The sequence below is a fragment of the Manis pentadactyla genome, chromosome 3 (assembly GCF_030020395.1).
Source record: "Manis pentadactyla isolate mManPen7 chromosome 3, mManPen7.hap1, whole genome shotgun sequence".
NCBI lineage: Eukaryota > Metazoa > Chordata > Mammalia > Pholidota > Manidae > Manis > Manis pentadactyla.
The window spans coordinates 95,815,817-95,842,484 of record NC_080021.1 but is presented as its reverse complement, the minus strand read 5'-3'; the positions used below and the strand labels follow the sequence as shown (position 1 = coordinate 95,842,484).

Below are 26,668 nucleotides of genomic sequence, written 5' to 3'. Positions count from 1 at the left end.
AACTACCAAATTTTATATGTTTTCTTTGGGATTCACAGGCCCCCTAAACGTACTGGACTGGATAGAGAATATGTGTCTCAGGAACGTTTCTGGACAAGCCATTTAGGTCCCTATTTGAGAGAAATCACATTTAAGTAAATTAAGTACTTGACAGTACTGACCTCAAAAGTGTCACCAATATAAACTATAAGGGGAAAAAGGAAAAGGGAACTTCACCTTTCATTGAGGAATTTATCAGTCTGACTATATGACAGATGGACTTTTTTTGAAAAACTCACTACATTTTTCTCTTTGACTCAGTCAGAATCAGTCATGGAAAATCTCATATTCCCTTGGAAGAATGATTCTCCTCCACTTTTTAACTGCATAATACTGTCCACTCTAGATCCTGCTTCATGTTTTCATCATAGGAAACACAAAACAACAATTCCTGTTGAGGATATTCTAGGTTCCATGCAGACACCTGTGGGTGCAGTTGGTGTGATTTTCCCGGGCCAGTCTCTCCCCTCCCTCCCTGCATCACACGGTGTCCTCCTCTTTTCTAAAGCTGTCATCACTTGCAGAGCTGTGCTGAGATGGAACCCAGGGGGAAATCCACACATAAAGCCTTCTGGCTGATTGCAAAACAGCACGTACTTTTGGAAGAGGAAACCCACCTGCTAATTTGGGGGATTTTTTTTCTTTTCCTTTTGCAGCCTGCCCCCATTAAAAAAAAAAATCTACGTTTCTGTGCATGTGTCTGCCTGTCGGTCTCTCATGTCCCTGTGTTTTCTCTGAGTCACTGTCTTGAAATGCATGAGCTTTTCAAGTGATTTCTTCTGCTATTCTCATCATTTCTGACATCTTAAATCATACTATCAGTCTCATAATGTTTGAAATATATACATTTATTAAGCAGATTTTTAGATCACTAACAAATTACTCAGAAACATCTTCAACTCTTTGCCTAATTAACCTAGTGGCTGGCCTCCATCTTATTCCCAGCTCTGTGTTCTTATAAATGTGTAATTGACCATAGACCTTTCAACTTGATAATGAAAGATTCAGTCTGGGTCATGCTTTTTTAAATACAACCACTCTTATATATTGAAAGGATGGCTTTTTAAAGGCATTTGTAAGGGAAAGTATGATTCTCAATAAAAAATGTTAAAATCTCAGTTCAGGGTTAGAGGCATCAACATTGTCACCGTCATCATCATCATTTTATATTTTACAAGGGAGAGGACCAACTTTCAAATTTTAACCAAAAGATTTAGTAATAAGAGTTGAGAATTATTGTGTTCATATTCTCATTATGTTCTAGTGATGGTTTAGGCACTTTATGTAAATTTATGATATATGTATATATCAGCCTCCTGGTAGAGGTACTATGACTGTTCCCTGCTAGGGGACAGTGGGTCACCAAGGGATCCCATCACTTGTTGAAGGTGCGACTTGAACTTGGTCAGCCTGGATCTAGAGTCCATGTTCTCAGTCTCTGTTCCCAGGTGGCATCAGCTTTTCTGACAGATATTACCTTTCATTTCCAGTTTGTCTCTGCCCCTTCCTGTTGGAAATGAACAGGGCAAGAAAATATATTGAAGCTTGGACTCATGTTTTGTAATGAAGACCAGTCTGTCAAAGCTAAACTAGACAAACATTTGAGTATGAGTATCTGTGGTGCCTAAAATAATGCTATTTTCTGTTAAAGAAAAAAAAAAACTCCCAAATTGATAATGGCACAAATGTGACAGATGCTAACTTCTCATTCTTAAAGTCAAAAACAGGCATTCTTGATCAGGGAGCAGCTCTTTTCTAAAGGGTGTTCTGTGAGCCAAGGATCTTCCACTCATGGCTCTACCGTCTTCAGCGAGTGGTTTGTGTGCTGTGATGGCTTGCGTGTCACGTGGCATGCGTCACTGCTGTGCACACCTGTGGCTGGAACTCTGCCTTAGGACCACATCTGACCACTCAGGGAATGGGGAGAAGTGGCCACCCAGGAAGCAGGAGGTGCCACACAGCTTGCAGCTCTCAGCCGCAGCCCCTTGTGACACACCCCATACCACTGAGGACACTCAGTGTTGTAATGAGAGCATGTGGTATATTTTTACAAGTTACAAACATGTGGAAATACTTGCTGCCTTAATGGTATTCTAGGGTTATGGCAAAGGCAAATTTATATCCAGAAGTGTAGTGTCATTTTCTTGTCTTGTAAGTTCATGTGTGTTCTTAATCTTTTCTTCAATTATTTTAATTTGTAGGGCCCTTTAAAAGGACGCAGAGTTGAAGGAATTCAGTATGAAGACATATCTAAACTTGCCTGAGTTTGAAAATTTGTTAACATTAAAATCCTAAGCATCAAATTGGTGTTTGCCAAGACATTACAAGACTCTACTGTGTTAGGGTACTTCTATTGTATAAAGCAACTGGATTTATTTAAATTTTACTGTATATTTGTATAGCTGAACTTACAGAAAAATCTGTCTTAGGAAGTATCAAAACTGTGTAATTTTGTCCTTATTATTTTTTGTTTCCTTTGTAAGATTTTCTTGATGATTTATATTCATTAAAATAATATTGTAAGATATTTTATGTAGGATAATTTAGAAAAATATACTTAGAGGAAATCCTTCATAGACTCCAAATTTATATTTTCAGTAGTAGTGCTGTAAATATTTTTAAAAATCAATCTATGAATAGAATAGCAGCTTTATTGAGACACAGTTCACACACCATGCAGTTTGACCCATTATAGAGTATACAATTCAGTGGTTTTAGTATATTTACAGTCGTGCAGCCACCACCACCATATGATTTCAGAGCATTTTATTACTGCAGAAACAACCCTGTCCCCACAGTCACTCCCCACTCTCCCTCTCTCCCCAGCCCCTGGCAGCCATTAATCTACTTTCCATCTCTATTGTGTTGCCTGTTCTGGAGATTTCATATAAATACAATCGTACATATATGGTCTTTTGTGACTGGCTTCTTTTACATACCCTGTGTTTTCAAGGCTCATCCATGCTATAGCACATCAGTACTTTATTCCTTTTTATGACCAAACAATATTCCCTTGTATGGATATATTGCATTTTTTTGTAGACCATTCATTAGTCAATAGACATTTTTGTTTTCACTTTTGGGCTATTTATTATGAATAATGCTGCTATAAACATTCATGAACAAGATTTTGTGTGAATATATTATTGCAGTTCCTAGGAGTGGAGTGTAACATTTTGGGGAATTGCCAGACTGTGTTCCAAAGTGGCTGCACCTTTTTACAATCCAACAGCAGTGTTGAGCTATACATTCTTAAGTAAGTGGAGCAGTATATTATTTAGGGATGCAAAAGACAGGAAGCCCACTTCACACTTCACTTATGCATAATCAATAAATTTTAAAAAGGAAATTTCTAGTTCACATAACAAGGAGAAGACCCTAGCTTCAGGTGCTGTGGGATTCAGAGTGGGGACAGCCTACTGAGGGCTTGCTCTCTGCGTCTGCTTTCTCAGTGTTGGGCTCTGGTCTCAGGCTCTCTTACAATACAGGATGACTGCCAGCAGCTCCAGCTCTGCACTTCACCCTTCTGTCACAGTTCAGACAGAAAACCTGAAATTGAGGCTTAACGGTGCACACCAGGACAAATCACTCCAAATAAAAGGATTAGGATACACTGATTGGCCAGACCTGGGTCATCTGCCAACCCCTTGAGCTGACTCTGCTGAACCCAGAGTCAGGGAGATGTGATAAATTCCATTGTCAGGAGGTTGGGAGCATGAGGAATAGGAAGAAGATGATGTCAGTGGTTTTACAATGTTCTTCCAGAATGGATGAGTGTCTGAAATAACTACCAGCAGAGTAATGTGGAAAGGAATTGGGTTTTGGAGGTAGGTGGGTTTTAAAATGAATTCTGGCTCTTCTACTCACTAACTGTGTAATCTTAGAAAAGTTAATGCTCGTGAATTTCAGTGTTTTTAATGTATAAATTTTCAGGAAATGTGTCTCTGCAGGGCAGTTGTGAGAACTACAAAAATTACATGTAAGTTTCAGACGCGGAGCCCAGCACTTCCTAAGTGTTGAGTAGATGGTACTGCGTGTGGGTGGATCCAAGCAGTGCAGCCTCGCCTGGCATTAATCTGCCCAGGGAGAATGGTTCTCCCTGATAATAGTGTGATGAAACAGGACAAATTTCAGATGCCTCCCCCAGATAACCTACATTTATAATCAACTCTGGTTTTCTTCATAGGAAAAAAAAGTTTCATCTGTACCTTCCACATGTAATTTTTCCCCAGTGTTTTCCTGAAATTATCTCAGAATAAAATAAAGCAGCATAATTGAGGTTACATTTCATTTTAAAAATATGAAGCACAAAAAATTTGATTCTTCATTATGGAGCACTTTCCTCTGTAAGTTCTTAGAGGCCAACAGTGTTTATGTTAAGCCAAGTGATGCAAACACCTAAAATCAAGTCTTATATTGACCTTCTTTCTCTTAAAAGCATCATAAGCTATTCTTTTTCTTACTTTATTTTTTAGAGCAGTTTTAGTTCACAGCAAAACTGAGGGGAAGGTACAGAGATTCCCCATCCCCCCACCCCCATGAAACACACAGCCTCCCCCATTATCAACATCCCTACCAGATGGGACGTCTGTACAACTGATGAACCTGCACTGATGCGTCATTATCACCCAGAGTCCACACTTCACATTAGGGTCACTCTTGGCGGTGTCCATTCTGTGGGTTTGGACAGATGTACAAGGGACAGGTATCCACCATTATCATGTCATACACAGCAGCTTCACTGCCCTGAAATCCTGTGCTCCACCTACTCATCCTTCTCTCCCACCACTCAATGCCTGGCCACCAGTGGTTTTTTTGTCTCCATAGCTTTGCTTTATCCAGAATGTCATGCAGTTGTGAGTCATAGAGTATATAGCCTTTTCAGGTCAACTTGACTTCACTTAGTAATAGGCATTTAAGGTTCCTCTGTCTTTTCATGGCTTGATAGCTCATTCCTTTTTAATGCTGAGTAATTCCACTGCCTGGTTGTACCACAGTTTGTTTATCCATTCTCCTACTGAAGAACATCTTGATTCCTTCCAAGTTTTGTCAATTACAAATAAAACTGCTATAACCATCCCTGTGTAGGTTTTTGTGTAGACTTAAGTTTTCATCTCATTAGGGTAAATACCAAGGAGCATGATTGCTGGATCATATGTTAAAAATATGTCTAGTTTGTGAGAAACTGCCAAGCTGTCTTCCAAGGTGACTGCACCATTTTGCATTCCCACCAGCAGTGAATGGGAGTTCCTGCTGCTCCACCTCCTCACCAGCATTTGGCGTTGTCAGTGTTTTGGATGTTGGTCATTCTGATGGGTGTTGGGTAGTACCTCTTTTTAATTTGCGATGTCTAATGATATTATGTTAAGCATTTTTACATATGCTGACTTGTCATCTGTGTATCTTCTTTGGTGAGGTGTCTGTTAAAAGTCTTTTGCCCACTTTATAATTGGGTTGTTTTGTTTTCTTATTTTTGAGTTGTAAATGAGTTCTTTGTATATTTTGGGTAATTGTCCCTTAACAGATACGTCTTTTGCAAATATTTTCTCCCAAGCCATGGCTTGTATTCTTATTCTTTGGAAAGCTATCCTTTTCCATCAACTTGATTGAGCTCATATCAGGTTATTGGCATTGTGTCCTGGAAACCAAATTCCCATAGGTTTCTTCCTTGGCTATGACCTTGGATCCCATTTCCTCACTTGCTGATTTTTCCCTTGTCTACTGCCTGTTTGCTGACCTGTTGAAGCAAATGCATTGAATAAACATGTACTGAGTGTGTATCCTATGAGTAAGCCATTGCAGTGGGTGCTGAAGGTAACAGTGAGAAGCAAGTATAGACCCAAGATGCTTGTATAGGAACTGACAATGTTCCGTGAGTTGATATTTAAGTGAAATGATTGACCAATAAAAAGAAACTTGATAATCTGGAACAGCTACTTAAAAATCTGCCCTGACTTCACTGGACCTCAGTAAGAGACCACTCACTGATACCAGTAGACACTTAGTTCCTACTTTTGTAAAATGGAATCACAAGATTGGATATGAATCAGCTTTGATTGTAAGTTGGTCATTGGGTTGACTGAAGTGACCCCAGAAATGATAACTGGATAATTGAGTCATTACACTATTAAAAAGAACCATCCTTGATTTTTCTTTCTCTTACATTGATATCTCAGAGTGTAGACATGGCTAGTGTGAGACATGTTAAGAATTATCATAGTTAAGTTCTTACAGCATTTTTGTGTGTGCAGCATACATATGTATTGTGTAAGCATTTTTGTATATTCAGATAGCCAGGTAATTTTTACTTTGATCTTACTGGGTCTTTGGAGTTACCTCTCTTTTGATTGGAATAAGGCTGAAAACAAAGTGCTACTTTTTATGGTAGTAAGTGATCCTTTAAGCATGTAGAATGGTTTGTATAAGATTTTATACCAGTAGGTACTGAAATAACTCCTGATTTATTGTTCATTTTTACTACACATTGAAATACTTTTTAGCACCCGCTTTTAGTTATTTCGTTGGATTGCCAATTTTCCAATTCTAAGAAAACTTATTAAATTCTCAATAATTTAAAACACAAATAGGCATATAAACTTATGACAAAGGTATGATCTGAGCTGAGTCTGGTTTTTCTCAACATAGACTCTATAGTTTTCCTGATGATAAGACATATATATTTAAGTAGTACTTGGTTCAGTGGAAACTGTTTAGGTTAATAGGAAAAAGCTTTGGATATAGGCTTGGAAGAAGTCCTAAAGATGATTGATGTGTCTGATAGACCCCAGCCCTAATAGCCCAGAGCAGATCTAGGTTGAATACTGCTACTGTATACAAAATTAAATGTTCAATTACCAGTGGGTTGCAAGGTGCTCTAGAGAGCAAACGAACAGTTCTGGTGATTGCTGGGTTGTTTCCCTTCATTGCTGAGAGCAGAATACTTTCAGAACCTAATCAAGAAGTGGACAGTGTAATAGTTCCTTCCTTTGCAAATATTCCTACTAATTTGTCTTTTTCATTTGAAATTCAAAACTTATTCATTTATAAATCAAAATTAATTATATAGAAGGGGTTTATTTCTGGTCCCATGGGGGAGAGCAGTACATACATGTGAGTGTGAACAGTATTAACAAAAATTTTTTAGGCAATGAATATCAAAATACCAGCTATTCATAAAACTTTTGATAATTTGAATAACGTGGATTTGGTTCTAAATCTAGTTTATTTTGATAAGACTTTGTTGCTAAATATCCTGCATATAAAAATATGCCCCAAGATTTTCATTATTTTTTAAACTACTGAATCAAGTACTAGAAATATTCTAGTAAAATATTAGAGTTAGAACTAAACCTACAGATCTAAAGATAGACATTTAAAAGTCAAACTGTGCACTAAGTAACAATTTAATTATAAGAACCCACTTTTGTAGTTTGTGTTGAATATTGGCATTTTAAAATTAGCATTTTTGAAATAAGTGGAAAAGGTGTAGATTTTTTAAATGTACCATCGGCGACCAATTTTTATAGAAGAATGAAATAAAAGGCAATACCATTTACCTTTTCAACACTGAGGTTATCTTTAGATGATAGGAACAATCACATTTCTTTAATGATTTCACAATTAGATCAAAAGATAATCACTTGCTTTTTCAAACATGGGTTGGGTATGTGCAAAAAAGGAGTTTTTGTCTAAATTCCCTTTCTGAAATGAAAAATGACTTTTACCAAATTATGAAGAGAAAGCTTCATAAAAATGTACCTCAAAAAAAAATTTTTAAGTGCATTTACACCACTCTGTCCTTTGAAAACCTATCCATTTTAGGAACTGATTTGTAATGGGAAGATTTACAAAAGAAAGCACAGACTTACAGTGAGTAGATCAGATTTGTACCGTATCACTAAAATCCACTATATTAATGCAGACATGATAAAGTTATCCAATTTGTTGTTTGTTTAGTCTTCCTTAAAATGTCCTTAGCCTTTTGCTAGGACACAACTTCCTAGGTACTTAAATAAAGCTCAGTCATATAAGGTTTAAAAATGTAAATGGCACTACTCTTAGGAACAGCTACAAACAAAAGATTTACAAGGAATATTAAGGAACCTTCTGTGTTGAAGGTCTATTAAATTTATGTAAAACTTGTTGCTTCATAGACAGGGGGGGCTTCCAGAAAATTTGGAACCGTGATTCTCAGAACTCATCGTAACATTGACACTGTCTGCAGTCAACCATGTGAACTAATATCCTGAGCGATTTTAAATAGATGAAGAACATGGGAGCAACAGAGTCTACAAAGCGGTCTTAGAATAATGTTGGGGATTAGATTAATGTTAGATTAGAATGTAATAAGCAGACACTTGCCCAGTTGTATTAATCTTATCTGGAGAATGGCGGTGTGAACAGGGAGGTTGCTCAGCTTGTGATGGTTTATTTTACGTGTCAACATGGCTGGGCCACAGGGTGCCAGAGAGTTGATCATGTATTCTGAGTTTCCTATGAGGGTGTTTTGGGTGAAATTTACATTTAACTCAGTAGCCTGAGTGAAATAAGTGCCTTGTCTAAGGGAGCCTCTTCCAGTCAATTGAAGTCTGAATAGGGCACAAAGGATGGACCCTCCCCCAAGTCAGAGGGGGTCTCCAGCTGACTGCCTTTGGACTTCACCTGCACCATCGGTTCTTCCTAACTAATGGCCTTTGAACAAAACAGCAGGTTTCCTTGGGTCTCCTATGCCATCAGTCCACCCTGCAGGTTTGGGACTTAACAGCCATGATAATCACGTGAACCAATTTCTCATTCTCTATGTATATATGTGTGGGTATAAGTGTATGTATGTACATGCATGTGTATGTGTGTGTTTGTATACATGTATGTATCTATCCTGTTGGTTCTGTTTTTTCTGGAGAACCCTGATACAGGCTTCATGGACTAAAAAAGGCTCTCCAAGGTTAACACCACAGAGGGGATCCTGGCTAAACATATTGGGCTCTCACAGGTACCACGGCAGAATAGCCAGCCTATCACAACAGGGCCTTACTTAGTGTTTATACCTACAGAACAGTTAAGATCAAGTCACTTGTCCTGTTCTTATTTCACATTCACAAATAACCTTCTCCTAATCAAACTTCCCATGTACCTACCTGACAGCATAAAAATGTACCCAGTCTGCAGGATTGAGGACCTGACACCAGAATAGTGACATCATCACAGTAAATACCAAATTTAGGGCTCTGTCTGGATGCCAGCTTGACTTGCCAAAGCAGCTTTCTTTTGCATGACCTTGGTTAACATATCTCAGCATCTGAAAACTCAACAAAATCCTAAACCTTCTTTGAGAAGTATTTATTTTCTTCACACATGTTAACATGTTTTATAAACCACCACGATATCTGCTTAGCTTATAATTATTCAAACTGAAGAATGATTGCAAAAGTGGCAGGGAAAAAAATGTATATTTATGCATATAATTTCCAAAATGCTAAACCTTTAAGGCCATTTCAGGAAGCTATAGAGCTGAGGCACAAAGTAAGCCTTGTACTGTCCATCGATGAAACCTTTTCCACTGTTGTGCACAAACCAACAGGGGACATCTGTTCCAGACACTTGATCTGTTCTGTAGTCTTTCTGCAGGCCTCTGCAATGAAAATGGTGTGTATGTTAAGGGCGCAGGCCAAGGCATGGCCAACCTGTATACCTAGAAAGGAGGCCTGCTTCTCTCCTCTGCTGCTGTGGTGCCCCTTCTGGCACCCTGTCTGCCCACTGCCCCCAGCCCCGCTCCCCATGTTGTACGAAACAGAGTCTGCGGCTGCGTTTTAGAAGAGTGGAGAATAAGCAGTGTGTCCCTTTGATAATTCAAATAACTCTTACAGAAATTAACCAATATGGACTTTTCCAGCAAGATAAAGAGTGGAAGTTAACTGTCAAATGGAGAGAAGGTGGGAACAAATCCAAGAAGTGTGTAGGCAAACCCACATGTTCCCTGCTGAACAAATCTTAAGTGCCTCTTACCTTCACCATATGGGTGAGGGTTCTATTTAAAGGCAATGCCAGCTGTTTCTAAGAAATTCATGTGTTTCATTGAAAGGACAAAGAAGCCAATGATTTGCAAAGTTGTATGGCATATTGCGATTAATGAGCTTTAAATATATATATAATTGTGTGCAGTCCACAAGTCAGCTCAGTTCCGCTGTTGCATCATGAGATGCTTGCAGTAGGTGATATTGAGGCTCAACACTTAATTTGTTATTAGAGTAGAATAGCTGCACATTTACCAACCCAGATGACACTCACTGATTAACTGTGCCCACCTTTTCTTCTATAAACATGCTTACAATGCCCATAGGTGAGTCACTGGTCTCTAGTAAACAATACCAGTTGAGTGGGAGATCCACTAAGAGCTCATCGTGTTAGTTCAAAACCTGTTTTTGTGGTCATACTTCTCACTGTAATTTCATGGCTTAAGTATGTGAAAGCCAAGACATTTGTGTGCAAAAAGTCATTGCTAAGAAGGTGAAGTTGGCTGCTTTGTGAAAACTCCAAATAGGGATAAAATGATAGCAAATTAGGCATGGGTGAGCAACTGTCAAAGACTAGAAAAAATAAAAGAGTAGTAAGAGTTCTACTCTCAGAATGCTTTACAAGTGTCTGATCTCACTTCTAAGTGAAGCATATGGATGTGGTTTGTGTAAGAAAAGCACAGAAATGTATTTGGCAGATTTATACTCAAAAAGAAGGCTCTGGCCTTACATAGAAGTACACACTTTATCACCATGACACATTTTTACATATGACATGTTTTTACAATTTCCTCTTTGATCAGCTTTCTCAATTACCCGATCTGTGACCATAGGGCTTGTAATATATGAAAGTGAGAATAAGAGATTAATTAATCTTGGCATTTCATGGCACATACTTATGTATCAAATCATTATTTGCATTTAAGATGGACTATCTTCTGTGTCCTTATGCAAGTGTATATGTGTCTATTCCTGATGAATTGCTCAGTGTGACATAGGTAATGCTTAAAACCGCTTTTCTTGCACTTCTATTTTGCTGTGAGTCCAGTCTTAAGGACCCTTTTCATTACTGTCACATGCACCTGAGGCCTACCTTGTGACAAGCAACTTTTGTCCCTTCACTTCCATGATTGCCTCTGGCTTCGCAGGGTCCTTACCCGGGCGTTCATTGAAGATATGTATCTTTGGCTCATTCATAAACTGGCCTAGTGAAAAAAAGTCCAGACATTGGTTTACATGTAGCCCAAGAGTAAATGAAAAAGGCTGGTGTGGGTAAAATTGCAATATTTCCAGAATCTCTCACCTGGCTTTCGTGCATCTACATACAATAGGTGTTTCCAAGGGGTGGGGAGAAGTAGACCATTTCCATATCAGTAGGTAATTACAAGGTCAAGAGAGGGCTTATCTGGACTGGAGAGGCTGGGTGGAGCCTCTTCAGCAGCCAGGTCACGAGAGACATGGGAGAGTAGAAGGGACAGCTTATAAAAAACATGGGGAGGAGGAGCCAAGAGGCGGTGTGAGTAAGGCAGCGGAAATCTCCTCCCAAAACCATATATATTTTTGAAAATACAACTATTATTAAAAGAGAGACCAGAGGATACAGTACAACAGCCAGGCTACATCTACATCTGTGAGAACTCAGCGCCTCACGAAGGGGGTAAGATACAAGCCGTGGCCCAGTGGGACCTGAGTGCTCACCCCACACCAGCTCCCCGGCAGGAGGAGAGGAGTCAGAGCAGGGAGGGAGTGGAAGCCCAGGACTGCTAAATAACCAGCCCTAGTAATTCACAACAGGAGCACAGACACACATTGCATGGTGTGCTGGATATGAGGGAAACAGAAAAGTAAAATCTGCGAGCAGGTCCCTGCAGCCGGCTCCCCTGGGACAAAAGAAAAGTGAGTACTTTATGAAAGTTTTAAAGGGACAGGGGCTTCACAGCTGGACGGAATCATCACAGCACACTCAGCCCAGCAGCAGGGAACCCCAGGGAACGTCAGGCGCCCTAACCCCCTGGAAGGCAGCACAGCTCTGAAGCCCCTCACAGTGATAAACAGCCTGCTGTTCATGCCCCCACCCATGTGGCGCCAGAAGAGCAGCCTGGGAGTGGCTGTACCCACATCAACTGCCCAGAGCCTCCTCCCGATGCGCAGACGCCAAGGCCAGATCCAAAAGCCACCATTGGCAAGCAACTGCCTGGCACAGACAGAGGAAGCCAGGGCAAGGCGCGAAGGGGTGCCATTCTCACAGGAGAGCACACTGAGTGTGCCTGCCTCTCCCCGCAGGGCTCTGGGCTACCCTGAAGGCTGCTCCTGGTGTGCAGGGAACTGACACAGGCAGTGGAGAGGGGCAGGGCGACCAGCAAGCAGGAAGGGACTTTGTTCTCCCAGCTGCCACACGCGCCACCTGCCTACGACTACCTCTATAGCCATGAAAAGGCAGAAGAATTTGGTCCAGTCCAGAATCACCCAGACAAACCCTGAGAGAGGAAGGCCTGGGGAGACAGTTATAACCAATCTTCCTGAAAGAGTTCAAAATAAAGGTCATAACCATGCTGATGGACCTGCAGAGAAATATGCAAGAACTAAAATATCAAGTTAGGAGGGAGAATACAGAAATAAAACAATATCTGGAAGGACTTAGCAGACTGGATGAGGTGCAAAAGACTGTAAATGGAATAGAAATCAGAGAACAGGAATACAGAGAAGCTGAGGCAGAGATAAAGGATCTCCAGGATTGAAAGAATACTAAGAGAACTGTGTGACCCATCCAAATGGAACAATATTTGCATTATAGGGGTACCAGAAGAAGAAGAGAGAGAAAAAGGGATAGAAAGTATCTGAAGAAATAATTGCTGAAAACTTCCTCAAACTGGGGGACGAAATAGCCTCTCAGACCATGGAAGCCCACAGATCTCCCAACACAAGGGACCCAAGGAGGACAACACCAAGACATATAATAATGAAAATGGCAAAGATCAAAGACAAGGACAGAGTATTAAAGGTAGCCAGAGAGAGAAAAAAGGTCACCTACAAGGGAAAACCCATCAGGCTATCATCAGATTTCTCAGCAGAAACCTTACAGACCAGAAGAGAATGGCATGATATATTTAATGCAATGAAACAGAAGTGGCTTGAACCAAGAATACTGTATCCAGCAGGATTATCATTTAAATTTGAAGGAGGGATTAAATAATTCCCAGACCAGCAAAAGCTGAGGGAATTTGCCTCCCACAAAACACCTCTACAGGATATTTTAAAGGGACTGCTCTAGATGGAAGCACTCCTAAGGCTAAATAGATGTCACCAGAAAAAATAAAATCACACCAAAGAAAGCAGAACAACTAAATACTAACTAAAGACAAAAAAAATAAAATCAACTATTCACAAAAGCAGTCAAAGGAAACACAAAAGAGTACAGAATAAAACACCTAACATATAAAGAATAGAGAAGAAGGATTAAGAAGGGAGAAAAATAAAGAATCATGAGACTGTGTTTATAATAGCTTAATAAGTGAGTTAAGTTAGATGGTTAGATAGTAAAAAAGCTACCCTTGAACCTTTGGTAACCACGAATCTAAAGCCTGCAATGGCAATAAGTACATATAAATGTGAATGGACTGAATGCACCAATTAAAAGACACAGAGTAATAGAATGGTTTAAAAAGCAAGACCCATCTATACACTGCTTACAAGAGACTCACCTCAAACCCAAAGACATACACAGACTAAAAGTCAAGGGATGGAAAAAGATGTTTCATGCAAACAACAAGGAGAATAAAGCAGGTGTTGCAGTACTAGTATCAGACAAAATAGACTTCAAAACAAAGAAAGTAACAAGAGATAAAGAAGGACATTACATAATGATAAAGGGGTCAGTCCTATAAGAGGATATAATTACTATAAACATATATGCACCCAATACAGGAGCACCAACATATGTGAAACAAATACTAACAGAATTAAAGGAGGAAATAGAATGCAGTGCATTCGTTCTAGGAGACTTCAACACACCACTCACTCCAGATCAACCAGACACAAAATAAGTAAGGACACAGAGGCACTGAACAACACACTAGAACAGATGGACCTAATAGACATCTATAGAACTCTACACCCAAAAGCAGCAGGATACACATTCTTCTCAAGTGCACATGGAACATTTTCCAGAATAGACAACATACTGGGCCAGAAAAAGAGCCTCAGTAAATTCAAAAAGATTGAAATTCTACCTACTGACTTCTCAGACCACAAAGGTATAAAACTAGAAATCAATTGTACAAAGAAAGCAAAAAGGCTCACAAACACATGGAGGCTTAACAGCCTGCTCTTAAATAATCAATGGATCAGTGACCAAATTAAAATAGAGATCAAGCAATATATGAAGACAAAAGACAACAACAGCACAAAGCCCGAACTTCTGTGGGACGCAGCAAAGGCAGTTCTAAGAGGAAAGTATATAGCAATCCAGGCCTATTTAAAGAAGGAAGAACAATCCCAAATGAATAGTCTAAAGTCACAATTATTGAAACTGGAAAAAGAAGAACAAATGAGGCCCAAAGTCAGCAGAAGGAGGGAAATAATAAAGATCAGGGAAGAAATAAGCAAAATTGAGAAAAAAAAACAATAGAAAAAAATAAATGAAATCAAGAGCTGGTTCTTTGAGAAAATAAACAAAATAGATAAGCCTCTAGCCAGACTTATTAAGAGAAAAAGAGAATCTACACATGTAAACAGAATCAGAAATGATAAAGGAGAAATCATGATGGACCCCACAGAAATAAAAAGAAGTATTAGAGAATATTATGAAAATCTATATGCTAACAAGCTGGGAAACCTAGAAGAAATGGACAACTTCCTAGAAAAATACAACCTTCTAAGACTGACCAAGGTAGAAATAGAAAATCTAAACAGACCAATTACCAGCAATGAAATTGAAGCAGTAATCAAAAAAACTACCCAAGAACAAAATACCCGGGCCAGATGGATTCAGCTCTGAATTTTATCAGACATATGGGGAAGACATAATACCCATTCTCCTTAAAGTTTTCCAAAAAATAGAAGAGGAGGGAATACTACCGAACTCATTCTATAAAGCCAGCATCACTCTAATACCAAAACCAGGCAAAGACCCCACGAAAAAAGAAAATTATAGACCAATATCCCTGATTAACATAGATGCAAAAATACTCAACAAAATATTAGCAAACCGAACTCAAAAATACATCAAGAGGATCATACACCATGATCAAGTGGGATTCTTCTCAGGGAGAAAAAACATTCAACAAAATTCAACATCCATTCATGATAAAAACTCAACAAAATGGGTATAGAGGGCAAGTACCTCAACATAATAAAGGCCATATATGACAAACCCACAGCCAACACTGTACTTAACAGCGAGAAGCTGAAAGCTTTTCCTCTAAGATCGGGAAAAAGACAGGGATGCCCACTCTCCCCACTGTTATTCAACATAGTACTGGAGGTCCTAGCCATGGCAATCAGACAAAACAAAGAAATACAAGTATCTAGATTGGTAAAGAAGAAGTCAAACTGTCATTATTAGCAGATGACATGATATTGTACATAAAAAACCCTAAAGACTCCACTCCAAAACTACTAGAACAAATATCTGAATTCAGCAAAGTTGCAGGATACAAAATTAACACACAGAAATCTGTGGCATTTCTATACACTAATGATGAACTAGCAGAAAGGGAAATCAGGAAAACAATTTCATTCACAATTGTATCAAAAAAAATAAAATACCTAGGAATAAACCTAACCAAGGAAGTGAAAGACCTATACCCCGAAAACTACAAGACACTCTTAAGAGAAATGAAAGAGGACACTAATAAATGGAAATTCATCCCATGCTCTTGGCTAGTAAGAATTAATATTGTCAAAATGGCCATCCTACCTAAAGCCATCTATAGATTCAATGCAATCCCTATCAGATTACCAACTGCATTCTTCAACGAACTGGAACAAATAGTTCAAAAATTCATATGGAACCACCAAAGACTCCAAATAGCCAAAGCAATCCTGAGAAGGAAGAATAAAGCTGGGGGTATCTCGCTCCCCAACTTCAAGCTGTACTACAAAGCCACAGTAATCAAGACAATTTGGTACTGGCACAAGAACAGAGCCACAGACCAGTGGAACAGAATAGAAAGTCCAGATATTAACCCAAACATATATGGTCAATTAATATACGATAAAGGAGCCATGGACATACAATGGGGAAATGACACCCTCTTCAACAGCTGGTGTTGGCAAAACTGGACAGCTACATGTAAGAGAATGAAACTGGATCATTTTCTAACCCCATACACAAAAGTAAATTTGAAATGGATTAAAGGCCTGAATGTAAGTCATGAAACCATAAAACTCTTAGAAAAAACATGGGCAAAAATCTCTTGGACATAAACATGAGCAACTTCTTCATGAACATATCTCCCCGGGCAAGGGAAACAAAATAAAAAATGAACAAGTGGGACCATATCAAACTAAAAAGCTTCTGTACAGCAAAGGACACCACCAATAGAACAAAAAGGCATTCTACACTATGGGAGAATATATTCATAAATGCCAGATCCGATAAAGGGTTGATATCCAAAATATATAAAGAGCTCACCCACCTCAACAAACAAAAAGCAAATAATCCAATTAAAAAATGGGCACAGGATCTGAACACACAGTTCTCCAAAGAAGAAATTCAGATGGCCAACAGACACATGAAAAGATGCTCCACATCGCTAGTCATCAGAGAAACCAAATTAAAGCCACAGTGAGATGTCACCTCACACCAGTAAGGATCGCCACCATTCAAAAGACAAACAACAACAAATGTTGGCGAGGTTGTGGAGAAAAGGGAACCCTCCTACACTGCTGGTGTCAATGTAAAATAGTTCAACCATTGTGGAAAGCAGTATGGAGGTTCCCCAAAAAACTCAAAATAGAAATACTATTTGATCCAGAAATTCCACTTCTAAAAATTTACCCTAAGAATGCAGCAGTCCAGTTTGAAAAAGACATATGCACCCCTATGTTTATCACAGCACTACTTACAATAGCCAAGAAATGGAAGCAACCTAAGTGTCCATCTGTAGATGAATGGATAAAGAAGATGTGGTACATATACACAATGGAATATTATTCAGCCATAAGAAGAAAACAAATCCTACCATTTGCAACAACATGGATGAAGCTAGAGGGTATTATGCTCAGTGAAACAAGCCAGGTGGACAAAGACAAGTATCAAATGATTTCACTCATCTGTGGAGTATAAGAACAAAGAAAAAAAATGAAGGAGCAAAACAGCAGCAGACTCACAGAACCCAAGAATGGGCTAATAGTTACCAAAGGGAAAGGGACTGGGGAGGATGGGTGGGAATGGAGGGATAACAGGGGAGGAAGGGGGCACCATGATTAGCATGTATAATGTGGGGGGCACAGGGAGGGCTGTAAGACACAGAGAAGACAAGTAGTGATTCTACAGCATCTTACTACGCTGATGTACAGTGACTGTAATGGGGTTTGTGGGGGGGACTTGGTGAAGGGGGGAGTCTAGTAAACATAATGTTCCTCATGTAATTGTAGATTAATGATACCAAAATAAAAAAAAAAGAAAGAAAGAAACAGGTTTCTCCCGCTTTATTTGTCCCTGACTGATTTTGGTTTCAATGGTATTTTGCCCCTGGTGGTTTTAGCTCTGGAGTTACAACTGGTCAGTTGCTCTAAGCCACATCTTGGTCCCCCCTTCAGAATTTCAGGGATAGAAAGACACTGAGAGGAAACGGACACAGGGATGGTGGATGTGTTCTCCCTGAGAGCAAATTCATGCCGCTTACCCATGGTCATCTTATGTGTGACGTGGACCTGCTGACAGCATGGGGTAGAGGCCAGCACCTTAGGGCACAGCTCAAATCATAGGAACGGTTTGAGATCTAATATGCTTACTCTGGAACCATCCTTTCAAGCATAAACAAACTGCCCTGCTTGTTATCACAGCCTGCCTAAACAGTTACCTCTCTGCATTTAGAAAAACATCTTCAGTATAAAACTTAAAATCTATCCATCCCTTCTCTAACTTGCCCAGTTTGTGATGATGAAATCCTGCTTTTGGAGAGCCTGGTCTGGGACAGCATATTGTCTTGGCTATAGCTTTACTGAGTCACCTCGCACACCAGGCTGGGTTGTATTTGTCTTGTTCTTAGTTTTCTGTATATTATGTTTGACATGTTAAAAACCCTGTCAAGCTGGGGAGAGACCACCCCCTCCAGGCCTAGCCAATTCTGAAAGATAACAAAGGACTCAGCCTTTGTTGGGAAAACTAACACACAGTCAGACCTCTCTTTAGGCCTGTGCACCCAGAAGAAATGACTTGTTCAGCTGCCAGGTCAGTGGAGAGCACCTGTAGCCCAAAGCCTGCTGAGACTGTCTGAGCCCAGCTCCCCAAACATGCTGCCCTGCCTCTTCTGCCCCATGGGAACCCAGCAAAAGCTCTGGCCTAACCGTCACTTCTCCTGCTTCTGCTTCTGGACCTAAACCTGGCCTTCCTCTTGTGGCCCTGTAAGCTCAATGACCTCTGTGTCGTCACTTGTCACCTTTATAAATTAAGACCTAGATGCAGAGCATGGGATGAGTCTGCACCTATCACCTTCCCAAGTTCTATCCGTCGAAGCTGCTCATGACCCAGAGAGGTCCCATACTTGCCAGGTTGGTGATAGGCACTTTACCTAATAGTCCATGTGCGTTAGGTGAAAACTTGTTTGTGGGGGGAATATAGATCCCCAGAAAGTCTACGTTGGTTGGATGCTTCTTCCAAACACGATGAAGTAAAACAGAGAAGGACATTTCTCTGTCCAGGGTGATGGTCACAGTCCTCACCTTCTTCACTGAGACAAGCACCCTAGTATGGAAGTCAGCAGGAATGAATGAGTGCAGAACAGACCCTGTCAGAAAGCCATCCCTCTCTCTCCTGACATACACTCTCCATTCCTGCCAGTACAACCCCACTAGTTTTCTAAGACCTTGACAGTGTTTTTGCCTCAGAATGCTGCCTTAACTCCCAGCTCTGATTGTCAATTTATATGTTTATGTGTAAACACTAACAGATACTAATGGAAAGGTACGTAAGACACAGTCATAGTGTTTATGAGCACACTCTGACATGGCTGTGGATTTTTGATAGGTTTGTTCACTTATCCAACACATATTTATTAAGTATTGTTACATCCCAGCCACTAGGCTAGCGCTGAGACATGCAGTGACCCAAGATCACAGACTCTACTCCTGGGAACAGGGTAACAAGAATGTTTCTGAACCTTGACTTTTTCATATCCAAAACGATGATTTTGAGTTCTATGCTTCTGTCATGGCTGTCTGGATGCATTTATGCAGTCCTGTGCCAAGAACAGGCCGAATTTAGGGGTCAGGGGACAATACTTGCCTCTGATTAATGACGTGAGCTGTGTCAGACCAGGACAAGCTGGACCTGTGAGAGCCCCGGCTCAGGGTGATGTTCTCTGTGCTGATTTCTATTTTCATGTCTTCACTCTGGAAATAAAATCCCAGTTTTCCAAAATAGGTGCTTAGTTTTTTATTCTTGGGCTTCTTGGCACCAACGAGCTGTCCATTGACCAAAATCCCTATGAAAAAAAGGTTTTTCCTCTCTTGTGTGCTATTTTTTGCACATGTGGGCACCATAATGCAAATATGTAAAACTTGATGACATAAGAAAGTTATTATTTTTTGCTTCAGGATTTACATAATATTTTTGCCTTTGTAACTCACTTTATAGCTGTTTTATTATAGTTTAACTATATTACAATATGCTCTACTAGTTCTTACTTGAGAGTTTTTTAATCATTATAGTTCAACACTTAGGAATATGTTTATAGTTGATTTCACTAATTATCAGAGTTTGAAAATATAGGGCTACTATTAAGGTGAGAAATAGAAGTGCCCCAGTAGTGACAAGCTCATTGCCTAAGATTTTTTTTTTTACCTGATTCCAGATCAGAAACAAGGTTGAGGATTTTTCCAGGCTCTGAGTCAATATTGAAACAAATATTCTTTTGGCTGTTTGGTAGGTAAATGATGAAGTGTGGGTCATTTTCAACTGAAAACATACAAAGAAAATGAAAACAAAGTTATAGAAAATAAGATAATTTTGAATTGTGTTTCATTCCTAAACCTCTTTAATTTAATAAGAACAGATATTTATTGTGCTTCTACTATATGCCAGGGACTGTTCTAGGCTTTGGAGACCCAGCAGCTCCTTTCTCAGGGAGTTTCCATCCAAGCTTTAAATTGTTTTACAAATAGAGTGTAAAGTTGTGTTAGCGTGTGCATGTCAGTGTGACCTTGTGAGTGTAAGCTTTATTTTGCAAAGTAACATTAAATGGCTCACCCATTGTCAGTGCTCTTAGAACCACTCAGTGGAAAGGCACAGTAGAGATGCGGAGGGCCTCTCTACTGCCCAGGTGCATCTTTGTGCACGTGGGTGATCTTCCACACAGACTCCTACTTAAATCTGAGGCTTTGCCAGATGGCCACTTGTTGCTAAACATTAAATGCAGAGCCCTTCATTAAGCAACACAATCGGAGGTGGTGGGGCAGGACAGTGGAGGGCTGCTGTATGAACAACATTACCACCAATGAAAGGGGGAAGAAGCATGTGCCTTTTGGCCCACAAGTTATAATTTTAGAGATGAGCCACAGGGTGAGATGCCATCACTTTAAAAAATGATTGAAAGTCCCTGCTATTTTTGCTCCATTATATGCGATGTTAGGTGACTGGTGGGTGTGACCTTGAGAAATCGGTTCTGCGGATTTCTTGATAGAAGAGTGACTAATACACGCAGCTATCTTCTTTCAGCAAAAGATAGCATTGCCTATAGAAGTCACCTGCTGTTGTTTTATCTATTAATTTTTTATTTTCTGGTATAATTAATCTACAATTACATGAGGAATATTATGTTTACTAGACTCCCCCCATCACCAAGTCCCCCCCACAAACCCCATTATAGTCACTGTACATCAGCGTAGTAAGATGCTGTAGAATCACTACTTGTCTTCTCTGTGTTGCACAGCCCTCCCCGTGCCCCCGCCCACATTATACATGCTACATATGCTATTCGTAATGCCCTCTTTCTTTATCCACCCCCCTTGTCCCTCCCTTCCCACCCACCCTCCCCAGTCCCTTTCCCCTTGGTAACTGTTAGTCCATTTTTGGGTTCCGTGTTTCTGCTGTTGTTTTGTTCCTTCAGTTTTTTCTTTGTTCTTATACTCCACATATGAGTGAAATCATTTGGTATTTGTCTTTCTCTGCTTGGCTTATTTCACTGAGCATAATACCCTCTAGCTCCATCCATGTTGTTGCAAATGGTAGGATTTGTTTTCTTCTTATGACTGAATAATACTCCGTCGTGTATATGTACCACATCTTCTTTATCCATTCATCTACAGATGGACACTTAGGTTGCTTCCATTTCTTGGCTATTGTAAGTAGTGCTGTGATAAACATAGGGGTGCATATGTCTTTTTCAAACTGGACTGCTGCATTCTTAGGGTAAATTTTTAGAAGTGGAATTTCTGGATCAAATAGTATTTCTATTTTGAGTTTTTTGGGGAACCTCCATACTGCTTTCCACAGTGGTTGAAATAGTTTACATTCCCACCAGCAGTGTAGGAGGGTTCCCCTTTCTCCACAACCTCGCCAACATTTGTTGTTGTTTGTCTTTTGAATGGTGGCGATCCTTACTGGTGTGAGGTGATATCTCATTATGGTTTTAATTTGCATTTCTATGATGACTAGCGATGTGGAGCATCTTTTCATGTGTCTGTTGGCCATCTGAATTTCTTCTTTGGAGAACTGTGTGTTCAGATCCTGTGCCCATTTTTTAATTGGATTATTTGCTTTTTGTTTGTTGAGGTGCATGAGCTCTTTATATATTTTGGATGTCAACCCTTTATTGGATCTGTCATTTATGAATATATTCTCCCATACTGTAGGATGCCTCACCTGCTATTTTTAATGCATGTGAATGCCCCACAGGCTTATCATCCAACTGAGTTCCGGGTCCCTTACCTCTCATCACGTGCGTAGGAGGAGTTGTCTCAACCACTGGCGCTCCTATCACGGGCATTGGGATCATTGCTGTTGGTGCAGGGTTGGCCCAGGATGGAACTGAACTTGGAGAAACTTTGCTGCCATAATACAGGGCACCTGTGTAGGAGAACCTGTATCCGTTATTTTCCAGGCTTACATTCCCGAGGAGGTTGCTTATAATTTCAAAAGGCTGTTTTATACAGACCCTGGAAGTTCTCAGCTAAGGTTTTCTCCCATTTTATATCCCCCAGAGTTCTCTCCCTCCCAGTCCTCCTGTCATGCTGTGCTGGCTTCCAGGGGTTTTCTGTGGAGTCTAGGACCCAGTGAGGGCCTGCAGTAGGGCAAACCGCCCCACAGGGGTTCTCTCTCCTTGCAGGAGATAACATCCAGGCCAGTCTCTGGAGAAGTCCTGGATGACAGTTGGCTTCCTCCTGGAACTATTATTTATTTGCCAAACAACAATCTGAACTGTATCGTTTTCCAACCAACCAGTTTTCCCTACCAGTCACAAGTTCATTCTGCTCTTCTGGTATACAGTTAGTCTCCCAGACTTAGAGAAACAAATGCTGGTTCACATAGGCATTTTATCTAGGTGATATAAAGTCTCCTATAAATGCCAGTTTACCTAGGGTGAGTTTCTCCCAAGATAAATTTATCCCCAGGCTACTGTAACCAGGATGTCAGAAGTAAGAGCTCCTTGAACCCTGGATCACTGCAGTAAAGTTGGCATCTCACTTGGACAAAATTTTAAATTGCAGAAAACAAGCCCCTCCAATGCAGGTAGGTCATTCTCAAGACTGTGTTTCAATATGACCAGTCCCTAAGAAAGAGCGGCAGGAGTGGACAAACCAAGGCCCTCTGACCTTGGCTGCTCTGAGGATGTGCCACAGGACACAGAGACCATAGGTCAGCTTTATGGCCATTTCAAGGTTATGCTTTTTCTAAGAAAACCCTTTTCTCTTTGTTTAGAAAGGAATGGCATACTCTTTCCTCATCTGCACTCACCAAAAACTTCCCAGGAACCAAAGCATCCATTTGAAAATCGGTAGAGTGCCAAAAAAAATGGAATGACTCCAGTGTCTTGGAAACAAACCCACTTGCAAGTCAGACAGTTCCCAATTCTTTGCTTTCAGCAGAATTGGAGGGGGAGTCCAAGCTATGATCTGATAGATCATTAACAATAATTTCTGAATACTTGACCCCATGTGCTTTTGGCTTATTACTTCAAAGAAGTTCAGATAAGTGGGTAGCATTGCTATAAGCAACTTCTTTCAATGCCTACCTATTTACCTATGTCAACAAGGTGTATCAGTACTTAGGCCTATAAACAATATTTTTCAAAATAGAATTGATGTTGAATCTTGTCTCTTTCAATCCATTAATAAATAGCACTTACCCACAGATATGTGAAAAATCCCTCAGCCACATTTTTCTCATTGCGATGCTGTCCAATAAAATTTTACTTATATATATCAAAATGTATAGTATTTATTATTTTGACCAGTCTATTTGTAGTAATTTTAATAAAACTCAATCCAGAAGAAAATTTTGAACACTCAGAACCTTATGGTCACAAGAAATAGAAAAATTTCAGTTTGTAAAGACATTTTCCTTGCAGAGTAGTATGCTGACCATTAAAAGACTTTGAAGCATAAAAATATTTTAGAACATTAGAACTTAATTCTTCCAGTAAAGTAAAATGGAAATACAAGTTCAGCTGGAAAAAAAGAACAGTATAGACCTTCCAACAATTCTGTTCCAACAAAACAGAATTTGTTCCTGTATTTTTTGTAAGTGGATGATGGTGAGTACCCAGTGAGGTATTCCATCTCATTGGATATACTTGAAACTTTCATGTAACTTTTATTTTAAAAGCTCAATATTTATAATATGCCCCCAAATTGCATTCATGGCAACAATTGAAACAAGGCAAAAAATGTGAAATGTTGACTTTAACAACATGTGAAGCAGTACATAGGTGTTCTGGGAGACACATGAGCAAATATTTGGGGGACCACAGCAATAAAACATCTGCAAAGTCAATCCATGGGAAGAACTTGGGCTTACAGGGCGCAGAAGTGCAGCAAAGCAGAGGCTGGAGGCCTGGAGGCCTGGAGGCAGGGTAAGAAAGCTGACCCGAATCTTTCTCCACGAGCTAGAAACACTGACCTGAGCAGCAAGAATGATCTTGCGGAGGCGAGTCCGCCAGCATGCGCTCATCTCCTGCTTCGTTCTCAATCACCATCGAAGTGAGCGGGGTCACGATGTGATGATCCAGAGACATCTGCAGGATTGTTCTTGTAATTTTCCTTTTGGCTGCAGCTGTAGGAGCCAGGCTTCTGTATTCAGGAAGTAGAGATGTTGGAGAGCATTACTACATTTAAGGCAGAATGAAAGTCTCATACACCACCACTTCTGGGTAAACCTGGGACCACAAGGTAAAACAGGACTAACATATTTTATCTAGCCAGGCAGTCCTAAGGAATTAGAAAATAGACATTATTTTTTAGAGTGGTTTTAGGTTGACAGCAACATTGTGTTGAAAGTACAGGGATTTCCCATTACTGCCCTGTCTCTGCAACACACAGCCTCCCCACTATCTACCTCCCGCACGAGATGGAACATTTGTCACAAGTGATGAACCTGCATTGACATGTCATTGTCACCCAAAGCCCACAGTTGACACTAGGGGTCTTTTGTGGTGTTGCACATTCTGTGGGTGTAAACAATGACATACCTACCATTACAGTAACTAACATCAAAGTGACAACACTGCCTCAAATTTCTCTGTACTCCACCTATTCATCCTTCTTGCCCTCCTAACCTCCTGGCAACTACTGATCTGTTTTACAGGTTGTTCTTTTAAGATCAGTGTTAAACTTCTACAATTTGCCCTATATCTTTAAATGCACTCAGTGTGCTGCTGTGAAGGGGCAGGGTTGTTTCTCACTTACTTCAAAGCCGCAGCTGCAGCTTGTGTCTGTTTTATAATCTTATTGACATCACGGATTTTCTCTGTGAGTACAGTTACACAACTGTGTTTCATTTTCCCCAGCCTAGTCCAGATGATCCCATTCCATCTTCTAGAGAATCTAATCTAATAGGTGGAATGGGGCTCAGGAGTGGTAACAATCTCATCCAACACCTGCACATAACCCTGTGTGGATAAAATGAGAGTTCCTGTGGCCAGGATTCTCACCTGGCTCTGGTTGACTAGCTCACTGCACACCTGTGGGCAATACATGGCTGTTGACTCTATAAAAAGAGCTCCGCCCAGTAGTCTGGGCGCGACATGGTGGCACGGCTGCAAGGCTGCGGGAGAGCAGAGCAGAGGCTGGAGAGGTGGCAGCACCAAGGACAGAGGCACAGAGGCAGAGAGGCTTGCTGCCTGCAGACTCGCTCTGAGTGAATGGGATTCTAGTAACTGACCTGCCAGCTGGTAGTAAACTTGGATATAACCCTTTCACTCCAAGAACGTTTTGCTATCATTTTTTTTGGTCACACTGAATCCATAGCAAACTTGCCTGGGGCTGAAACCCATTGGCAAGACACCCTGCTATAAGAGGTCAAAGAACTGTATGGTAATCTAGAGATACAGCTTTTGGACTGGAGAGTTTAAATGCAGGTAAGCTGAAAAGCCAGAAAAGAAATAGATAAATATTAGGGAGACCCCCACCCCTCATGCAGTGTCATCACATAATTGCAGATTTCTCTTTGGACAATAGGTAAATGCCAGTAAACTCAGGATGAATCTCACAGACATCATATTGAGTGAAAGAAGCCAGAAAGGAAAGAACGCAGATTGCATCATTAAGTGAAATTTAGTCACAGAAAACTGAGGGTGACAGGTGTCAGAATACTCCTGCAGGCAGGTGTTGAGTGGAATGGAGCAAGGGACCCTTCAGAGATAATAGAAGTGTGGATCTAGGCAGTGATTACATGGGAGTTGTCTGTAAAAATGTATTAAACTGCTTAAAATTCATGCACTTCACACATTTTATGTATGTTATGCCTCAATAAAAAAAAAAGTGAGCCTAACTTTAATCAAAGTGTTTGGCACAAGGGAAATTAGTATTCCAAACCCTGATTTAATTTGTATTTCCTGGTTCAAAGTTGTTTTGTGAATTACTTCAAACATTCAAGGCAAACCTTTCCCTTTTACAAATCCCTGTTGTATATACTCTGTTCTTCTTACCTCTCAGCTAGAAGTTGGTTGATTGTCAGATAGGCCCACAGTTTCCTGGTGAAATCAGGATCTGCATGCTTATCTTTTGATAGAAAATCCTCCAAGTCATCCATTTCGGCCAGAGTTTCTAAGACTAACTCTGTGTTAGCCTGGATAATGGAAAGTTCAGTTGAAAGACAGGAGGGGAGGAGAATTATAATTAATTCACATTTTTTGTACTTGTGAGTGAATCAGGGCAGTAAGCAAGTAACAGGAGAATGCAAAACAATTCAAAAGGACACCAAAGAGGAAGTACGAGCATACCTCCAGAGTTAG

General features: G+C 40.2%; 2 protein-coding genes across 2 annotated transcripts in view; one reads left to right on the top strand and one right to left on the bottom strand.

The window, feature by feature from the left end:
- Positions 1 to 2,566, top strand: part of KIN (Kin17 DNA and RNA binding protein) — a 29,025-nt gene extending 26,459 nt beyond the window's left edge. Inside the window, exon 13 of the mRNA XM_036908165.2 lies at positions 2,241 to 2,566. Within this exon, the coding sequence (XP_036764060.1) occupies positions 2,241 to 2,303 (63 nt within the window). The 3' untranslated portion in view covers positions 2,304 to 2,566. The remainder of the gene's footprint in view (positions 1 to 2,240) is intronic.
- A 6,797-nt stretch (positions 2,567 to 9,363) lies between these two features.
- Positions 9,364 to 26,668, bottom strand: part of ITIH2 (inter-alpha-trypsin inhibitor heavy chain 2) — a 36,465-nt gene continuing 19,160 nt past the window's right edge. The window contains exons 14-21 of the mRNA XM_036908166.2: positions 26,363 to 26,502; positions 24,337 to 24,506; positions 22,147 to 22,284; positions 20,062 to 20,175; positions 19,504 to 19,702; positions 18,791 to 18,963; positions 11,146 to 11,257; positions 9,364 to 9,670 (exon numbers count right to left, since the gene is read on the bottom strand). Of these exons, the coding sequence (XP_036764061.2) occupies positions 9,523 to 9,670; positions 11,146 to 11,257; positions 18,791 to 18,963; positions 19,504 to 19,702; positions 20,062 to 20,175; positions 22,147 to 22,284; positions 24,337 to 24,506; positions 26,363 to 26,502 (1,194 nt within the window). The 3' untranslated portion in view covers positions 9,364 to 9,522. The remainder of the gene's footprint in view (positions 9,671 to 11,145; positions 11,258 to 18,790; positions 18,964 to 19,503; positions 19,703 to 20,061; positions 20,176 to 22,146; positions 22,285 to 24,336; positions 24,507 to 26,362; positions 26,503 to 26,668) is intronic.